Source organism: Rana temporaria, chromosome 9 (assembly GCF_905171775.1).
Source record: "Rana temporaria chromosome 9, aRanTem1.1, whole genome shotgun sequence".
NCBI lineage: Eukaryota > Metazoa > Chordata > Amphibia > Anura > Ranidae > Rana > Rana temporaria.
The window spans coordinates 17,487,732-17,505,908 of NC_053497.1; the positions used below are offsets into that span (position 1 = coordinate 17,487,732).

General features: G+C 45.0%; 1 protein-coding gene across 1 annotated transcript in view; it reads right to left on the minus strand.

Moving 5' to 3' along the window:
- SLC6A8 (solute carrier family 6 member 8) overlaps positions 1 to 18,177 on the minus strand; it is a 130,656-nt gene that overhangs the window by 91,096 nt on the left and 21,383 nt on the right. The window contains exon 2 of the mRNA XM_040322877.1: positions 2,213 to 2,344. Within this exon, the coding sequence (XP_040178811.1) occupies positions 2,213 to 2,344 (132 nt within the window). The remainder of the gene's footprint in view (positions 1 to 2,212; positions 2,345 to 18,177) is intronic.

The window sequence follows — 18,177 nt, forward strand, 5'->3', positions numbered from 1 at the left end:
GTGCTCAAGGAGTGAACATGGAAGGAGAACACACCATTACGCGTTATTTAATTACCAAGAGGCAGCTCGGGGCTAGAACAGTACAAGATTGTCGGACAAGAGGCAGGAAGGCGGATTGGAAACGCTTTGCTGAGCTTGCATACATTAGTTTGGGGTCATGAGACAGTATGTAGAGTTCAGTAAAGGAGAAAGCTAAATTAACCCAACCGCTAATAAATGCAAGAGTGTGCATGAAGCTAGGAGCATGGTCTGCAAGGCTACGCTCCATGGTGTGGATGAGTTCTACAAAGCCCATTCATTATTTCCCTCCTACAAATGATCAATCCACAAACAGAAATATTTGTATGGGAATATATGGGAATCTCTGTAACTCAGTTCATCCATAGAAGTTCATTAACCTCTTGGTGCCCATATGACGCATATGTGCAGCAGCAGCAAAGAGGGTGAGCATCAGGACCGGACTTATCATTGGGATTGACTGGGCTCAAGCCCATGGGCCCCATCCAATAGGGGGCCCCGGGCTCAATCGCGGCAACCCCCGTTCGTGGCAATCGCAGCAACCCCCTCCCGCAATTTTGCGGCAATCCCCTCCCGCAATTTTGCGGCATTAACCCCCGTTCGTGGCAATTTCGACCCCCCCGCTCAACAACTTTGGCGGATGTATGTAATCCTCGGCACCCCCCTGCTCAAGAACTTCGGCGGATGGATGAAATTCTCGGCAGCCCCCCCCCCTGCAACAACTTCGATGCTGTGTAAAGGGCCCCAAAATTACTCAAGGCGGCCCTGGAAAGAGGTAAGAAGCCTGTCCAGCGGCCAGCCAGCCCCCCCCGCGCTCAACAAGTATGATCAGTCGTTGGTCGCGCACTGCCCCCCCCCCCCCTGGGGACAACAACTTTGATCTTTGATAGGTCAGTCGGTTGGGTGGATCCAGCAACCCCACCCCCCCTCAACAACTTTGATCGGTCAATGGTACCAACCCACCCCCCCGCTTCTCTGCTCCAGGGGGCCCCTTTGATTATTAAGCCCAGGGGCCCCCACCACCCTAAGTCCTGCCCTGGTGAGCATTAATGCCTCAATGCTGCACCCAGCTATCCGCCTGACTACGCTCCTGTTTGGCTCTACTCTGCAACCCGGGTACCTGCATCTTTATTCCAGCGACTTGCTGTGACTTTCTGCCTCCCAAGAGTCACATTGTCTGCTTCAGGCTTCCAGGGCTACATCTGCAGGCACTCGTGTTCCTCCTGTCCCTTGGTTTCTCCTGTCTCCAATCTCAGCGGGACCAGGGTCGGGGATACAAGAGAGGCTGACCTCGTCACTCCAAACAGGTACATGACACTCCTTATGCAGATGAGAACACTGAGGTGGGGGAGGAGAAACAGCAGCACACTGAACTTCCCAGTGAATGTCTGCATGTGTCAGGACAAGTCTGATCACTGGAGGGGAGCAGGAGTTCCCAGCACAGCTAGAGAACTGACCACGCGGTTCTTTTATGCCTACTGTAGTCAGTTTTTAGTAGGAAAGCAGAAGGACTGTCAGGAACACCAGATATTTCACTCAAAGAAAGCAATACAAAGAAAACAGGATACTTTTTCATACAAGTACATGGTACAGCAGGCACGTATCAGGAATATAAAATGTTGGGTTTACCTATTCTTTAATGGTTAGGAGCATCAAATACAGCCAACGATTTTCGAGCGGGAAAAAAAGCCTCACCCTTTGTCAGGGGCTTAATCACGAGCCAGCTGTTTTTATTGCCATCAGGAGATGTTAGTCTTCATCAAGTCTTACCACAGGTCTCTTTGTGCATTCTGTCCTGATTCTTTTAGCAGCAACAGCTCAAGCCTTGAGGAAGGTTGGAGGTTATTTGCCTGAAACATGTTGGCTGTATTTAAAGCTCTTGTTCCTTAACTGTTTCAAAAGGTCCTTCAAGTGAGATGAACTTTTTACACCATGTGCTCCGCTCCTCTGTACACATCCAAGAATTTACCGTATGGTGAGTGCTCCCTTTGTTCCTATCAGAGTGGTAGCCTACCACTGGTAGGAGTCTAGGACCATGACAGGGTCCACCCATACTATATTTCAATCACAGATCGGAAAAATCACTTTATGGTACAACCATCGGAAGCAAAAAAGGAGCAAATAAGAGAAGTTCATGGTTCCAGTTACCATACACAATGTGTGATTATCTGCACAATGTTCTCAAAGGACTGACCTTGGAAAAGAGGGGCTATGTTCCATACAGCAATGCTCCCAGCCTTCATGAACTGTCCCAGGGCGATTTCCAGGAAGAAAATTGGAATTCCACCAAAGATGGCGATCAGGACATATGGAATGAGAAACACACCTAAGAAAAAAAAAGAAAAATACTTTAATATAAAAGCAGAACATTTACCATATTCCAATCGTTATCACGGGCATCTAAATCAACACTATATTACCAACAGTATTGGGACACCTGCCTTTACACATACATGAACTTTAATGGCATCCCAGTCTTAGTCTGTAGGGTTCAATATTGAGTTGGCCCACCCTTTGCAGCTATAACAGCTTCAACTCTTCTGGAAAGGCCGTCCACAAGGTTTAGGAGTGTCTACAGGAATGGTTGACCATTCTTCCAGAAGCGCATTTGTGAGGCCAGGCATTGATTTTGGACAAGAAGTCCTGGCTCGATGCCATCCCAAAGGTGTTCTATCTGGCTGAGGTCAGGACCAGTCAAGTTCCTCCACCCTAAACTCGCTCATCCATGTCTTTATGGACCTTGCTTTGTGCACTGGTGGGCAGTCATGTTGGAACAGGATGGCGCCATCCCCAAACTGTTCCCACAAAGTTGGGAGCATGAAATTGTCCAAAATGTCTTGGTATGCTGACGCCTTAAGAGTTCCCTTCACTGGAACTAAGGGGCCAAGTCCAGCCCCTGAAAAACAACCCCACACCATAATCCCCCCTCCACCGAATGATTTGGGCCAGTGCCAGGGGTCAAGTCCTGGGGAAAAAAGTGTGGGAACTCCCACCCAAGATCCACTTCCCCACCAAAAAAAAAAAATTACTAAACTGCATGGTTATTTTTTTCGATCCACTGTACCTTAGTAATCCTTTCTGCTACTGGCCGCTTCCTTTAAGCAAGTTCTTTCTAAATCCGGCGATAACTGGCGGCAGACCTCCGCAATGTCTCCTGGGAACAATGACAAAAGCTCCCAGGAGACATTGCGACATCGAGGAAGTGACGGAATACCCACACACTACCCGATGAATCCATATACAGGAAGCGGCCAGTAACATAAAGGATTACTAAGGTTCGCCTGCCCCTGACAGTGACTCGAGCTGGGCATCGCCGCTTAGTGATGGATTGGTTCTCGGCTGCTCTAGTCCTGCAAAAGGGAACTGCGTTCCTGCTGTGAAAAAAGTGCAGGAACTCCGTTCCCACACGTTCCCGCAGGACTTGTGCCATGGCCAGTGCACAAAGCAAGGTCCATAAAGACATGGATGAGCGAGTTCGGGTGGAGGAACTTGACCTTAACCCTATAGAACACCTTTGGGATGAATTTGAGTGGAGACTGTGAGCCAGGACTTCTCTATAACATCAGTGCCTGACCTCACAAATGTGCTTCTGGAAGAATCATCAAACATTCCCATAGACACACTCCTAAACCTTGTGGACAGCCTTCCCAGAAGAGTCAAATCCGCCTGTTACCTCGGCTCCCATGGCAGACACCTCTGACAGTTCTCATCCTCTGGCTACACATATACAGCTGGCGTGAGTTTTTAAAGGGATGGTTAATCTGTCCCCTCTATCTATAATACTTACCTTCATTGTTTTGGTATTTTATTAGACCATTTGGCTATTATGCTTTTTTCTTTTTAGACAACCAATGCATCCGCCCCTGAAGAGTTGGCATGACCCAACGAAACGCATCGGACTTTCACATTTGCTCCACGCCCATACAGATTGTCACACATGTCTTTTTACAGTGTTTCACTTATGATTTTATTACATCATTTAGTCTTAAATGTGGTTTTATGATATGGATTACATTCTCATCCCATACCATAGCGTCTGATATCTATATACGGTCTGTAATATGCTTGCAGCCTTTTGTCAAAAAAAATAAATATGCTTGCAACCTTGTACGTGTCTTTTTTGTCTTTTTTATGCTTTTATGTCTTTAGGACTATAAACAATATTTTTTCTACATTAACTGCTTGGTGGCCATGTTATACATCTCTCATTTAAAGTCCCAAAATTCCCTCTTTCTTTCTATATACATAGGATGCATTAAGGTAAAAAAACTTTTACCTTTACAACCTCTTTAAGTGGTTAAACCCGCGCATGCCCAGAAGCAAGTTATGAGACGGGAGCGTTCGTTCTGGTAAAACTACCATTCATAATGGAGTAAGCACATTCATCACGCTGTAACAGACAAAAAAGCGTGAATCGTCTTTTACTAACAAGGAATCAGCTAAACGCAGCCCAAAGGCGAATAGAACTTCCCCTTGAGAGTGCCGCCGTATGTGTTGTACATCACCGCGCTTTGTTCAACATTTTTCAAAAAGGATGGTGTGTGAGCAACGTCGTTTTTAATGATGAAGTTGGAAAAACGTTGTTTTTTGGACATGCTGAAAAACGTCGTTTTTTTCATGCCGAAAAACGACCGTGTGTACGCGGCATTATACTCGAGTATATACGGTATTTGAAAGCCAACCAGTTTTTAAACATCTTTAAAGATCAACAGAGAGGTGGTTTTATAAATTTGCTGTCACTATTTGTACAACAAGCAGGAGACCTAATACTTGGGTGAATCATCGCCACGTCTGAGGACGGCTTCCTTCGTGTCTGTGTTCAGTAAGCAGTGCAGGCGGTTTGATTTATAAGAGGATTGCGAGGATTAGGGCATGAAAATAAGGTGACGTTGGTGCTGTCGGAGAGCGCGTGACGACTCGGCCTACGTGCCATTGCTGTATCGGGAGAACTGCCAGGGAGGATGATGGAACAAATACTATGGATCCTCTGCTGAAGACCCAAAATGCTGCATTTTATAGATCTGCAGCACAGAATCAGATGAAGCGGAACTCCAGGCAAATTGTGAAATATGGGAGCTGTTTTATCTGCTCAAGGATTTGTAAATTTAAAAAATTGTTCTTGTGATTCACAAATGCTAGTCTGCACAACCAGGATGCCTTTGTATTACCCAATGAGCCAAAGTGTGTCAAATGCTAATTGGGAAGGTGGGAGTTCCCTTCTTTGTAAGGTGTGTCGCCTGCATGGGCAAAACATGTGTCACCTTCTAAACAGGAGGTTGGTGTGTCACGTTCCTGGTCAAGAAATAAGCATGTTTCTTCCTTCAATAGAATATAAGTATGTTACCAGGAAGTTAGTGGGTCACCTGATAAACCAGGAAGTTAGTGGGTGAACTGCTAAACAGGAAGTTAGTGGGTCACCTGATAAACCAGGAAGTTAGTGGGTCACCTGATAAACCAGGAAGTTAGTGGGTCACCTGATAAACCAGGAAGTTAGTGGGTCACCTGCCAAACCAGGAAGTTAGTGGGTTAAGGTGACCAGATTTTTAAAATGAAATCTGGGGACATATTTTTTTTTTACTAGTAATAGCGGCAATCAGCGACTCTCTGCCCGTCGCCGGCCCACCTCACAGCCTGTCAAGTCTCACTCTCCGGGCCCCGGCTACTACTGTATGGGGTGCGGATAGGGTTGCCACCTCATCCCTTTAAAACAGAACACATAATATGAATTACACAGGTTATGTGGCTGATTAAGGTGGTAATTGAACTCAAGTGGAGCCTTATCTAAATTAAATCAGCCACAGAACCTGTGTAATTCATATGTGTTCTGTTTTAAAGGGATGAGGTGGCAACCCTAGGTGCGGAGGAAGATCCCTCTACCAGGGAAGGCAAGGAGATAAACAGGCGAGACTTGAGACAAGGCAGAAGAAAATGCGAGCGAAGCTGAATGGGCATGCCCCCGAAACTGAAGAAATATTCCCTCCGCTCAGACCAGCACATGATCATCAGAAAGAGGCACAGATAATGGAAAAAAATACACCCCCCCCTAAGCTAGTAGGAGCGGCGGAGTGGAGGTGTGTAATTCTGATTTTTTTTTTATTCTACACTGAATGTCTTTGAAATTGCCCCAGCCCCTGTTCAAATCCAAACCCGGGGACAAAACCAGGAACAGACTTGGTGTGGGGACAGTGTCCTCAATCCGGGGACTGTCCCCTGAAACCGGGAATGTCTGGTCACCCTATAGTGGGTGGCCTGCTAAACAGGAAGTTAGTGGGTCACCTGCCAAACCAGGAAGTTAGTGGGTGAACTGCTAAACAGGAAGTTAATGGGTCACCTGGTAAACCAGGAAGTTAATGGGTGGCCTGCTAAACCAGGAAGTTAGTGGGTCATCTGCTAAACCAGGAAGTTAATGGGTCACCTAATAAACCAGGAAGTTAGTGGGTCACCTAATAAACCAGGAAGTTAATGGGTCACCTAATAAACCAGGAAGTTAGTGGGTCACCTAATAAACCAGGAAGTTAGTGGGTCATCTGCTAAACCAGGAAGTTAGTGGGTCATCTTCTAAACCAGGAAGTTAATGGGTCACCTAATAAACCAGGAAGTTAGAGGGTCACCTGCTAAACCAGGAAGTTAATGGGTCACCTAATAAACCAGGAAGTTAATGGGTCACCTGCTAAACCAGGAAGTTAGTGGGTCAGCGGATAAACCAGGAAGTCACCAGCCTGGTCAAGAAATGTGTCACCTCTCTGGCCACGTTTTAAGTGTGTCAAGTGATAAGCAGGAAGTTGGCGTGTCACTTTCTGGGTTAGGAAATAGGTGCGTCACATGCTTGGACAAAATACAAGTGTGTCATTTGTCAAACCAGGAGGTCAGTGTGTGTCTCTTTCCTGGTCAAGAATTGTATCACCTACTTGGATAGGAGATAAGTGTGACACCTTCCTGGCCAGAAAATAAGAGTGTCACCTCCTTGGCCAACATAATGTTTGTAACCTGATAAACTAGGAAGTCAGTGTGTCACCTCCTTGGCCCGGAAATAAGCATGGCACCTGCTATACCCGGAAATCTATATGCTACCTTCTTGGCTAAGAAATAAATGTGCCCCCCCCCCCCCCCCCTTGGCCAGAAAATTGGAGTGTAGCCTCCTTGGTCAAGATAGAAGTGTGTCAAATACTAACCCAGGAAGTCGAAATGTCACCTTCATGGTCAAGAAATAGGTACGTTACCTCATTGGCCAGGAAATGGGTGTGTAGCCTCCTTGGCCAAAATATAAGTGTGTCACATGCTAAACCGGTAAGTGAGTATGTCACCTTCTTGGCAAGGAAATAAGTATGTCACCTGTTAAACCAGGAAGGCAGTGTGTCACCTTCTTGGGCAAGAAATGGGTATGTCACCTCCTTGGCCAGGAAATAGGTGTGTAGCCTCCTTAGCCAAAATATACAAGTGTGTCACCTGCTAAACTAGGAAGCCACACTGGTTGTACAGATTTGGAAACCCTTTGGCATCAAAAACAGTAAAGCCTCGTACACACGATCAGTCCATCCGATGAGAACGGTCCGAAGGACCGATAAAGCTGACTGATGGTCCGTCGCGCCTACACACCATCGGTTAAATAACCGATCGTGTCAGAACGCGGTGACGTAAAACACAACAACGTGCTGAAAAAACCCCATGAAACATGCATGTTTAAAACGTGCCACAGATATGTTCCTTCATAGAATGCTCAGCAACAAAATGACTGAAGGAAAAGAAAGCGAATAGGCGTGAGAGGCAGGCAATGACCGGACAGATCAGGAAAAAGGGAGATTGATTATGATTGAAGTGAATTTGTTATATCAAATGTAAATAGTAAGCCTTGGTAGCCAGGTAATCAGGTTTGTACATAATATCTATTCGTTGTCCTGGTACTCTACGTCTAAAGGAACAACTCATAATTAACCTGTTACTATGTCATCCGACTACAGACATCATAGGATCTACAATAAATGGAATGTGTAAATAGACATAGTGCACCATAAGTCTACATCTCTCAATGCAAGGAATAGATTGCACTGACACTGCGTGTACTGGTAGAGGAAAATCAGAGCAAGAATAGTTATGAAGACAAATTGCCCAAATAACTTTAAAGATATTGTTATGGTTCCAGTTTCTCCTTACCACCTGTTGTAAACAATGCTGTTTACGAGACTCAATAGCTCAAGCTATAATTAACATTGAAGAGTGAATAAACTGGACGAGTGGCTGGATCCTAATCAGACCCCTTTCCAATGTTCAGATGTTCAGATGGTGTCAGATGGTGTCAAGCATGTGTGGAGGCAACCAGGTGAGGAGTACAAAGACAAGTGTGTCTTGCCTACAGTCAAACATGGTGGTGGGAGTGTCATGGTCTGGGGCTGCATGAGTGCTGCCGGCATGTATGTATAATGTGTATGTATGTATAATGTGTGTGTGTGTATGTATAATGTGTATATGTGTATGTATGTATATATAATGTGTATGTATGTATAATGTGTATGTGTAGTGTGTGTATATATAATGTATGTGTGTATGTATGTATAATGTGTATGTATGTATATTGTGTGTATGTATGTATGTATGTATGTATAATGTATATATATTTGTGTGTATGTATGTATAGTGTGTATGTATGTATGTATGCATATTGTGTATATATGTATTGTGTGTGTGTGTGTATGTATAATGTGTATGTATGTATATTGTGTGTATGTATGTATGTATGTATGTATGTATGTATGTATGTATGTATGTATGTATGTATAATGTATATATATGTGTGTGTATGTATGTATAGTGTGTATGTATGTATGTATGTATATTGTGTATATATGTATAGTGTGTGTATGTATGTATGTATAATGTTTATGTATGTATGTATAATGTGTATGTACTGTATAACAAGTATGTATGTATGTATGTATGTATAATGTGTGTGTGTCATATATATAGATCAGGGCTCAAAATTTCAAGTCCTGAGCTACTAGCCAGGCCTCAAGCCGTACTCGCCACCAGTTGTCCCGCCCAACCCCTACCATGTCCCGCCCCCTAATCCCGCCCCTAGAGCGCCATATACAGCCCCTCCCCCCTTGTCCGGGAAACTTTGATAGACAGATCACCCGTCTAATCCTGAATTGAAAGCTGTTATGTTCCCCGCGTTTTGAACAACCAGGCGGCGGCGGCGACATCAGCGGTGACTCTCCTCTCCTTGCTCGCCCCCCCTGCTCCCAGGCAGCCCACACTCGCCAGCCCTCAAAATTTACTCGCAAAATGCGAGCAGGCGAGTGTAAATTTTGAGGGCTGTATATATATATATATTATATTATATTATGTTTTCATTTTCTGTTGAAGGGCCTTAAAGCAGAACTTCAGCCAAGTATTTATTGGTTGAACTAGATGGACTTGTGTCTTTTTTTTTCAATCAGGCTAACTATAAATACCAAGACAAAAATGAATACATCCTTAAAAGATAAAATACTATTATAAAAATAATAATAGTTTTTGCTGCAATATTTACTTGAAAGCCGGAGATTTCCCCTACAGTGTTTTTTTTTCTGCCACTAGATGTCCTCGGTTTGGTGACCAGCATCAGGTTGATCCCAGACTCAACCCCAATCTATGACTGGACAGTGAAAAGAGAAGCAGCACAGCGATGAGCTCATCTCTCTGTAAGGCCCCTTTCACACTGGGGCGGGAGGTGCGGTGGTGGTAAAGCACCGCTATATTTAGCGGCGCTTTACCGCTTATTTCGCTGCGCTATTCGGCAGCTAGCGGGGCGGTCTTGCCCCCGCTAGTGGCCGAAAAAGGGTTAAAAACCACCGCAAATCCGGCGGTATAGCCGCGGTGTCCCATTGCTTTCAATGGGCCGGAGCGGTGGAGGAGCGGTATACACACACCACTCCTTCACCGCTTCAAAGATGCGGCTAGCAGGACTTTTTTTTACCGTCCTGCTAGCGCACCGCTCCAGTGTGAAAGCCCTCGGTTTCAGGTTGTTTCAGGTGATATTTTTAGTGCAATAGCCCCTGCAAACTGCCCCAGTGTGAAAGGGGTCTTGCTCTCCTCTCTCTTACTATCAGCATGCTTCTTGTTAGCACATGAACTGATTGGCTCCTTTTGCTGTTTCTTCCTCTCACACTACTGCCCTGCTGTAAAGGGAAATGCAAGGTGCCTTTTTTACACCTTTAAAAAAGAAATGTATTGATCTGTTAATGACTATAGAGCGCCATCAATTCATCTTGTATTTATTATTTTAAGGTTAAGCCTTGAATGAGCTACCATATTTACCCGCGTATAGCGCGCACCCCTAAAGTTGCCCCGATTTTTTTGTACTTACAGTTTTGGTGTCTTGCGCGGCGTCCATCGGCGGCCTCGTCGGGTCCGGCGTCCGTCTGCGGCTTCGGGTGTCCTCTTCGTCGGGTCCGGCGTCCTTCTGCGGCGTCCTCGCGTCCTCCCCGCTCGTTTCCCGCACCGAGTTTGAATACTGCGCCGACATATACAGAGCGCAGTACACTCGTGTATCGTCGGGCAGGCTCGGCTACTCTCGCGCTGACGTCCTGTACGTCCAGGACGTCAGCGCGAGAGGAGCCGAGACTGCCTGACAATACACGAGTGTACTGCGCTCGGTATATGTCGGCGCGGTATTCAAACTCGGCGCGGGAAAGCCGGTATCGGCGTATACCGCGCACCCATGATTTTTCCCTGATTTTCAGGGCAAAAAAGTGTGCGGTATACGCCGATAAATACGGTATATGAAATGGTCTTGGGTTCTTGCCATAGACCTGCAGTAAAAGGAATCATGCCTGTGATCATGTAACGTCATGTAGTATTTTTAGGAACAGCTCCAGAACGGTCCTGTAGTATCTATCTGGGTCATGCCGTAAGTTTGTGTTCTGCCCCCCGAAAGAGCGGATTCACCACCGTTTGCTTGCCATGTTTTACTAGCTGGCCGATGGTTAATGCTGTTCGGATTCCCAGGGGAATGTTATATGTCAGAGGCACACGTAAACACTCTTAAGTAATGTGGAAACACACAGAGGAGGCCTAGTAGCTGGAGATGTGAAGAGATGGATGGACTGGAGGCACTGTATGGGTGTGAAATACCGGAACACCACGATGAGCGATGGATGGAAAACGAGTATTTTTAGCCTATGGAGGTGTGTGTATTTCTAGGGGAAGACCTGGATTTTCCTATACTGCTCCAAAGTCTGACGGATAATAAATATGGCCACAATGAGATCATTTAGGGAGCAGTATAGTGTATGAACACATTTTTTAGGATATTATTGCACTATGACATAAAGCTGAATCCAGGCAGATAGGAATTTGTCACTGTGCTGCTTCTCCTTTCACTGTCCAGTCACAAGTTGGGGGCTGGTCCGGGATGACCCAGGCTCAGAGGAAGTGAGATGAATGATACAGTGTGAGAGGGAGAAGCAGTACAAGAAGCCAATCAGTTTATGTGCTAACAAGAAGCATGCTGATAGTAGAGAGGAGTTTGTCATTGTGCTGCTTCTCCTTTCACTGTCCAGTCACAGGTTGGGAGTTGGTCCGGGATGACCCAGGCTCAGAGAAAGTGAGTTTAAAGGGGCTGTAAAGGTTAATTTTTTATTTTCTAAATAGATTCCTTTAACCACTTGCCCACCAGGTAAATTCTGGCACTTCTCTCCTTCATGTGAAAATCACAATTTTTTTGCTAGAAAATTTATCAGAACCCCCAAACATTATATATTTTTTTTTAGCAGACATCCTAGGGAATAAAAGTCATTGCAATACTTTTTGTCACACCGTATTTGCGCAGCGGTCTTACAAGCGCACTTTTTTTGGATAAAAATCACTTTTTTGAATTAAAAAATAAGACAACAATACATTTTGCCCAATTTTTTTATATATTGTGAAAGATAATGTTACGCCGAGTAAAATGATACCCAACATGTCACGCTTAAAAATTGCGCCCGCTCGTGGCATGGCGTCAAACTTTTACCCTTAAAAATCTCGATAGGCGACGTTTAAAAAATTCTACAGGTTGCATTTTTTGAGTTGCAGAGTAGGTCTAGGGCTAGAATTATTGCTCTCGCTCTAACGATCGCGGCGATACCTCACTTGTGTGGTTTGAATACCGTTTTCATATGCGGGCGCTACTCGCGTATGCGTTTACTTCTGCGCGCGAGCTCGTCGGGACGGGGCGCTTTAAAAAATTTTTTTTTGGTTTTCTTATTTATTTTTATTTAGTTTTATAATTTTTTACACTGAAAAAAATAAAATAAAAAAAATTGATCACTTTTATTCCTATTACAAGGAATGTAAACATCCCTTGTAATAGAAAAAAGCATGACAGGTCCTCTTAAATATGAGATCTGGGGTCAAAAAGACCTCAGATCTCATAATTAGACTTAAATGCAAAAAAAAAAAAAAAAAAAAAAAAATGTCATTTTTTCAAATGACAAAAAAAAAAATGTTTCTTTAAGAGGCTGGGCGGGACTGACGTTTTGACGTCACTTCCGCCCAGCAGAGCTATGAGGACGGGTGAAGGAGATTTCTCCTTCAGTCCCGTCCCCGCTCAGCTGCCGGACACATCGGATCCCCTCCGCCGCTACCGACGGCTCCGGTAAGCGGCGGAGAGCGCGGGAGAGCGGCGGGAGGGGGGGGGGCCCCTCTCCCGCCACCGATAACGGCGATCTCGCGGCGAATCCGCCGCGGAGACCGCCGTTATCGTGTACACCACCGCCCCCTGCAAAGATGAATATCTCGGTTGTGGCAGCAGCTGCTGCCGTTATCGAGATATTCAACTTTAAAAAGGAGGACGTCTTTTTGACATGGGGCGGTGGTCAAGAGGTTAAGCTAGTGCATTGTTGGTTCACTTACCTTTTCCTTTGATTTCCCTTCGAATTTTTTTTTTTTCTTTGTCTGAATTTCTCACTTCCTGTTCCTCCTCAGTAAGGTGTTCAGTAAGCTGTTCTCAATGACTTTCCACCGCTCAGATGATGGTGGATAGCTTACTGAGGAGAAACTGGAAGTGAGAAATCCAAACAAAGAAAAAAAACATTTAGAAGGGAAATGGAAGGAAAAGGTAAGTGAACCAACAATGCACTAGCTTAACCTGCCTGGAGGTGTTCCCGAGACTGACTCGGGGTTAGATTTTCCTGCTACGTTCGGTAACCCCGAGTCAGTCTCGGCTTGCCTCGCTAGATCCACAGGCACTTTTTACTTACCTTGTCCCTGGATCCAGCGATGCCACCGCGCTGTGTGAGCGAGCGGGACCTCGCTTGATTCACATAGTGCCTCCGTGTGACGCCGATCTCCGTTCCCTGCGACGTTACGACGCACGGGGACGGAGAACGGCGCCAAATTCAAAAACGTAAACAAACACATTACATACAGTATACTGTAATCTTATAGATTACAGTACTGTATGTAAAAAAAACACACACCCCTTGTCCCTAGTGGTCTGCCCAGTGCCCTACATGTTCTTTTATATAATAAAAACTGTTCTTTCTCCCTGCAAACTGTATATTGTCCATAGCAACCAAAAGTGTCCCTTTATGTCAAAAATGGTTTTAGATCAGCTAAAAAACAGCGATAATAAATTATAATCACTTGCAGAATTGTGCGATAGCGATTTGTGGGGAAATTCGTCATAAAAAAATAAAATTAATGACAGCAACAATTCTGCAACTGAGCAAATTTCAGTGATTTTAATTTGATTACATTATTGAATAATTTTTATTATAATTATATTATTATTTGTTATAATTATTTATAATTATTTATTATATTATAATTTATAATTTTGTTTTTAAAAAAATGTCATACCCGGGATGCCTACTAGACTCTTGTTTGGTCAGATTTAAGTGAGTTATTTCTAAAAATTACAGACCTACAATATAAAACGCCAAATTTCCTTGCAAATAATGGTACCGCTTTCAGCACCTTTTTTCTGAAAGAATCATACCGCCAGGGAGGTTAAAGAAACCTATTTATAAAATAAAAGACGAACCTTTACAACCCCTTTAATGATGCAGTGTGAGAGGGAGAAGCATGCTGATTGTAAGAGAGAGACGAGTTTGTCGTTGTGCTGCTTCTCCTTTCACTGTGCAGTCACAAGTTGGGGGCTGGTCCGGGATGACCCAGGCTCAGAGGAACTTTGTAGACACTATTAGCCAGATTCAGGTAGTGTTACGCCGGCGTATCAGTAGATACGCCGTCGTAACTCTGAATCTAAGCCGTCGTACATTTAAGTGTATTCTCAAATTGAGATAAACTTAAATGTAGCTAAGATACGACTGCCTGCGCCGTCGTATCTTAGCTGTCTAGTTCCGCCGGCCGCTAGGGGCGTGAACGCTGATTTACGCCTAGAATACGTAAATCAGCGAGATACGCCTATTCACGAACGTATGCTTGCCCGTCGCAGTAAAGATACGCCGTTTACATAAGGCGTTTTCAGGCGTAAAGTTATTCCAACAAAAAGCTGGCCTAGCCAATGTTAACTATGGCCGTCGTTCTTGCGTGGAATTTTGAAAATTTTACGTCGTTTGAGTAAGTCGTCCGTGAATGGGTCTGGAAGTAATTTACGTTCACGTCAAAACCAATAAGTCCTTGCGGCGTACTTTGGAGCAATGCACACTGGGATATGTCCACGGACGGCGCATGCGCCGTTCGTTAAAAACGTCAATCACGTCGGGTCATGGTTTATTTACATAAAACACGCCCACTTTAACACAATTTGAATTAGGCGCGCTTACGCCGGCCCATTTACGCTACGCCGCTGTAACTTAGGAGGCAAGTGCTTTGTGAATACAGCACTTGCCTCTCTGACTTACAGTGGCGTAGCGTAAAATACGATACGCTACGCCGGGTCAAACATGCGCCGCCCTACCTGAATCTGGCCATATAACATTTTCGCAAACCAATCTATATATACAGTATATATATATATTATTGTTTTTTTATTGTTTTTTTTTTTTACCAAAAATATGTAGCAGAATACATATTGGCCTAAATTGATAAAGAAATTCGATTTTTTTATTTTTTATTTATTGAATATGTTTAAAAACAGAAAGTAAGTAATATTGTTTTTGTTTTTTTTGCGCTATAAACAAAAAAAAGCCAAAAAAACAAAAACGCAGAGGTGATCAAATACCACCAAAAAAAGCTTTATTTGAGGGGAAAAATTACATATTTTGTGTACAGCGTTGAATGACCGCGGAATTGTCAGTTATGATAACGCAGTGATGTATCGCAAAAACTGGTCCGGTCGTAAAGATGGGGGGGGGGGGGGTAAATCTTCCGGAGGTCACCCTGCATTGACTTAAACATCCTTATAATGCACATAATACATGGAAATAAACAATGTAGGAAAACGCAATGCATTCCCTATACTATACACTATAACACATAAAGACAACTCAAGGTGAAGGAAGGCGCCCTGCAGACACTCAGGAGACACGTGGAGGTCATCTGCAAGCTTTAAACTCTTAATTTGAAAGCAAATAAAGACAAAGTTCACAGAGACACTAAAACACACACTTGTAAAACCCGTATGACTAGACCCCACTAGTCAGAGCCGGGACAAGGTCCTCCGACGCCTAAGGCAAGAATGCCAAAGGGTGCCCTCCTCCAAAGCAAAATGATTGGTTGAACCCACAACTACTTTTATTTTACCTCCTATATGTCCTTCTTTTATTGGCTTTTCGAAATAACCATTTAGAGATTGGAGGAAAATGTTAGTGTGGTCACTTTTGGTAGTTAAATAATCAATTAAATCTAAACTTTTTTTCAGCGGGAACGTGGGGGAACGTGGGGGAACGCAGTTCCGGCACCTCCAGAACTGAATGGGCTAGATTCCCATAGAGTTAGGCCGGCGTATCAGTAGATACGCCGACCTAACTCGGAATCTGCGCCGTCCTAAGTTTAAGTGTATTCTCAAACAGAGATACACTTAAACCTATCTTGCGCCGTCCTATCTTAGGGTGCAATATTTAGGCTGGCCGCTAGGTGGCGCTTCCATTGCGGTCGGCGTAGAATATGTAAATCAATAGATACGCCTATTCACGAACGTGAATACACCGTTATAAAAAAACGTCAATCACGTCAGGTCAAACAAAATTAACATTAAACACGCCCCCTCAGCCTATTTTGAATTAGGCGCCCTTACGCCCGCCCGCTTTAGGCTACGCCGCCGTAACTTAGCAGGCAAGTACTATGTGAATCATGTACTTGCCTCGCTAACTTACGGCGGCGTAGTGTAAAGACGATACACTACGCCGCCGCAAAGTTAGGGCGGGCTATGTGAATTTAGCCCAATGTATGTAATTGCAAGGCGTGCTGAAGGGTCTATTGCTGCTGGGGAGGTCTTATGTTGCTTGTGGAGGATCTATTGTTACTGGGAGTGTGTCTTATGTTGCTGGGGGACAGGTCAATCTTTGCTGGGAGGGATCTACTGTTGATGGAGGGGTCTTTGTTGCTAGCTGCTGGGGAATCTATTAATGCTGGGGTTTAACCATGATCCCCCCCAAAACCCCTCTCCCCCCACACACACACACACCCTCCAAACTGGATCAAATAGTGGCAGTAGGAGGGTTTTAAAGGGGCATTAAATACCAGGAGTGTATTACATTCAAAGTGCATAGATCAGTGGTGTGTTGCGTACATAGTGCAGAGTTCGGGGGTGCGCTACGTGCAGAGTTCAGGGGTGCATTACGTACACAGTGCAGAGTTCAGGGGTGCATTACGTACACAGTGCAGAGTTCAGGGGTGCATTACGTACACAGTGCAGAGTTCAGGGGTGCATTACGTACATAGTGCAGAGTTCAGGGGTGCACTACGTACATAGTGCAGAGTTCAGGGGTGCACTAGGTATACCGTGCAGAGTTCAGGGGTGCATTACGTACACAGTGCAGAGTTCAGGGGTTCATTACGTACACAGTGCAGAGTTTAGGGGTGCATTATGTATACAGTGCAGAGTTCAGGGGTGCATTATGTACACAGTGCAGAGTTCAGGGGTGCACTACGTACACAGTGCAGAGTTCAGGGGTGCACTACGTACACAGTGCAGAGTTAAGGGGTTCATTACATATACAGTTCAGAGTTTAGGGGTGCACTACGTACACAGTGCAGATATCAGGGGTGCACTACGTACACAGTGCAGATATCAGGGGTGCACTACGTACACAGTGCAGAGTTCAGGGGTTCATTACATATAAAGTGCAGAGTTTAGGGGTGCACTACGTACACAGTGCAGATATCAGGGGTGCACTACGTACACAGTGCAGATATCAGGGGTGCACTATGTACACAGTGCAGATATCAGGGGTGCACTATGTACACAGTGCAGATATCAGGGGTGCACTATGTACACAGTGCAGATATCAGGGGTGCACTACGTACACAGTGCAGATATCAGGGGTACACTACGTACACAGTGCAGAGTTCAGGGGTGCATTATGTACACAGTGCAGAGTTTAGTGGTGCGCTACATGCAGAGCTCTGGGAAGCATTATGTACATAGAATTCAAGGGTACATTACGTACATAGTGCAGAGTTCAGGGGTGCGCTGTACACAGAGTGCAGAGTTCAGGGGTGCATTACATACATAATGCAGAGTTCAGGGGGGTGCTGCATACAAGGTGCAGAGTTTAAGGGAGTTTTACACAGAAAGCAAAGTTCAGGGGTGCATTACGTACACAGTGCAGGGTTCAGGGGTGCATTACGTATACAGTGCAGAGTTCAGGGGTGCTACCATTCCTCCCCCCAGGGGTGCGCTGCATACAGAGTGCAAAGTTTAGTGGTGCGTGAAGTGCAGAGTTCAGGGGTGCATTATGTACATAGTGTAGAGTTCAAGGGTGCGCTACACACAGAGTACACAGTTCAGGGGTGCGCTACACACAGAGCGCAGAGTTCAGCCTTCTTCCACAGCTGCTTACCTCTGCATCCACCATCCACATCTCACTGTCACCCCTCTTCAGCTCTGACCTCTGCACACACACCCCACCCTCCACTGCTACCATTTTCTTACCCCCTTTAAAGCTCCACCATCTTCCACGTTTTACTTTTATTCCTGTATTCGCCTGAAGCACCCAGTGGCTCCACCTCTCTCACGTACAGGGAAATCAACCAGTAAATGTGTTGGCATCTGCAGCGCACCCTGGGCACCTT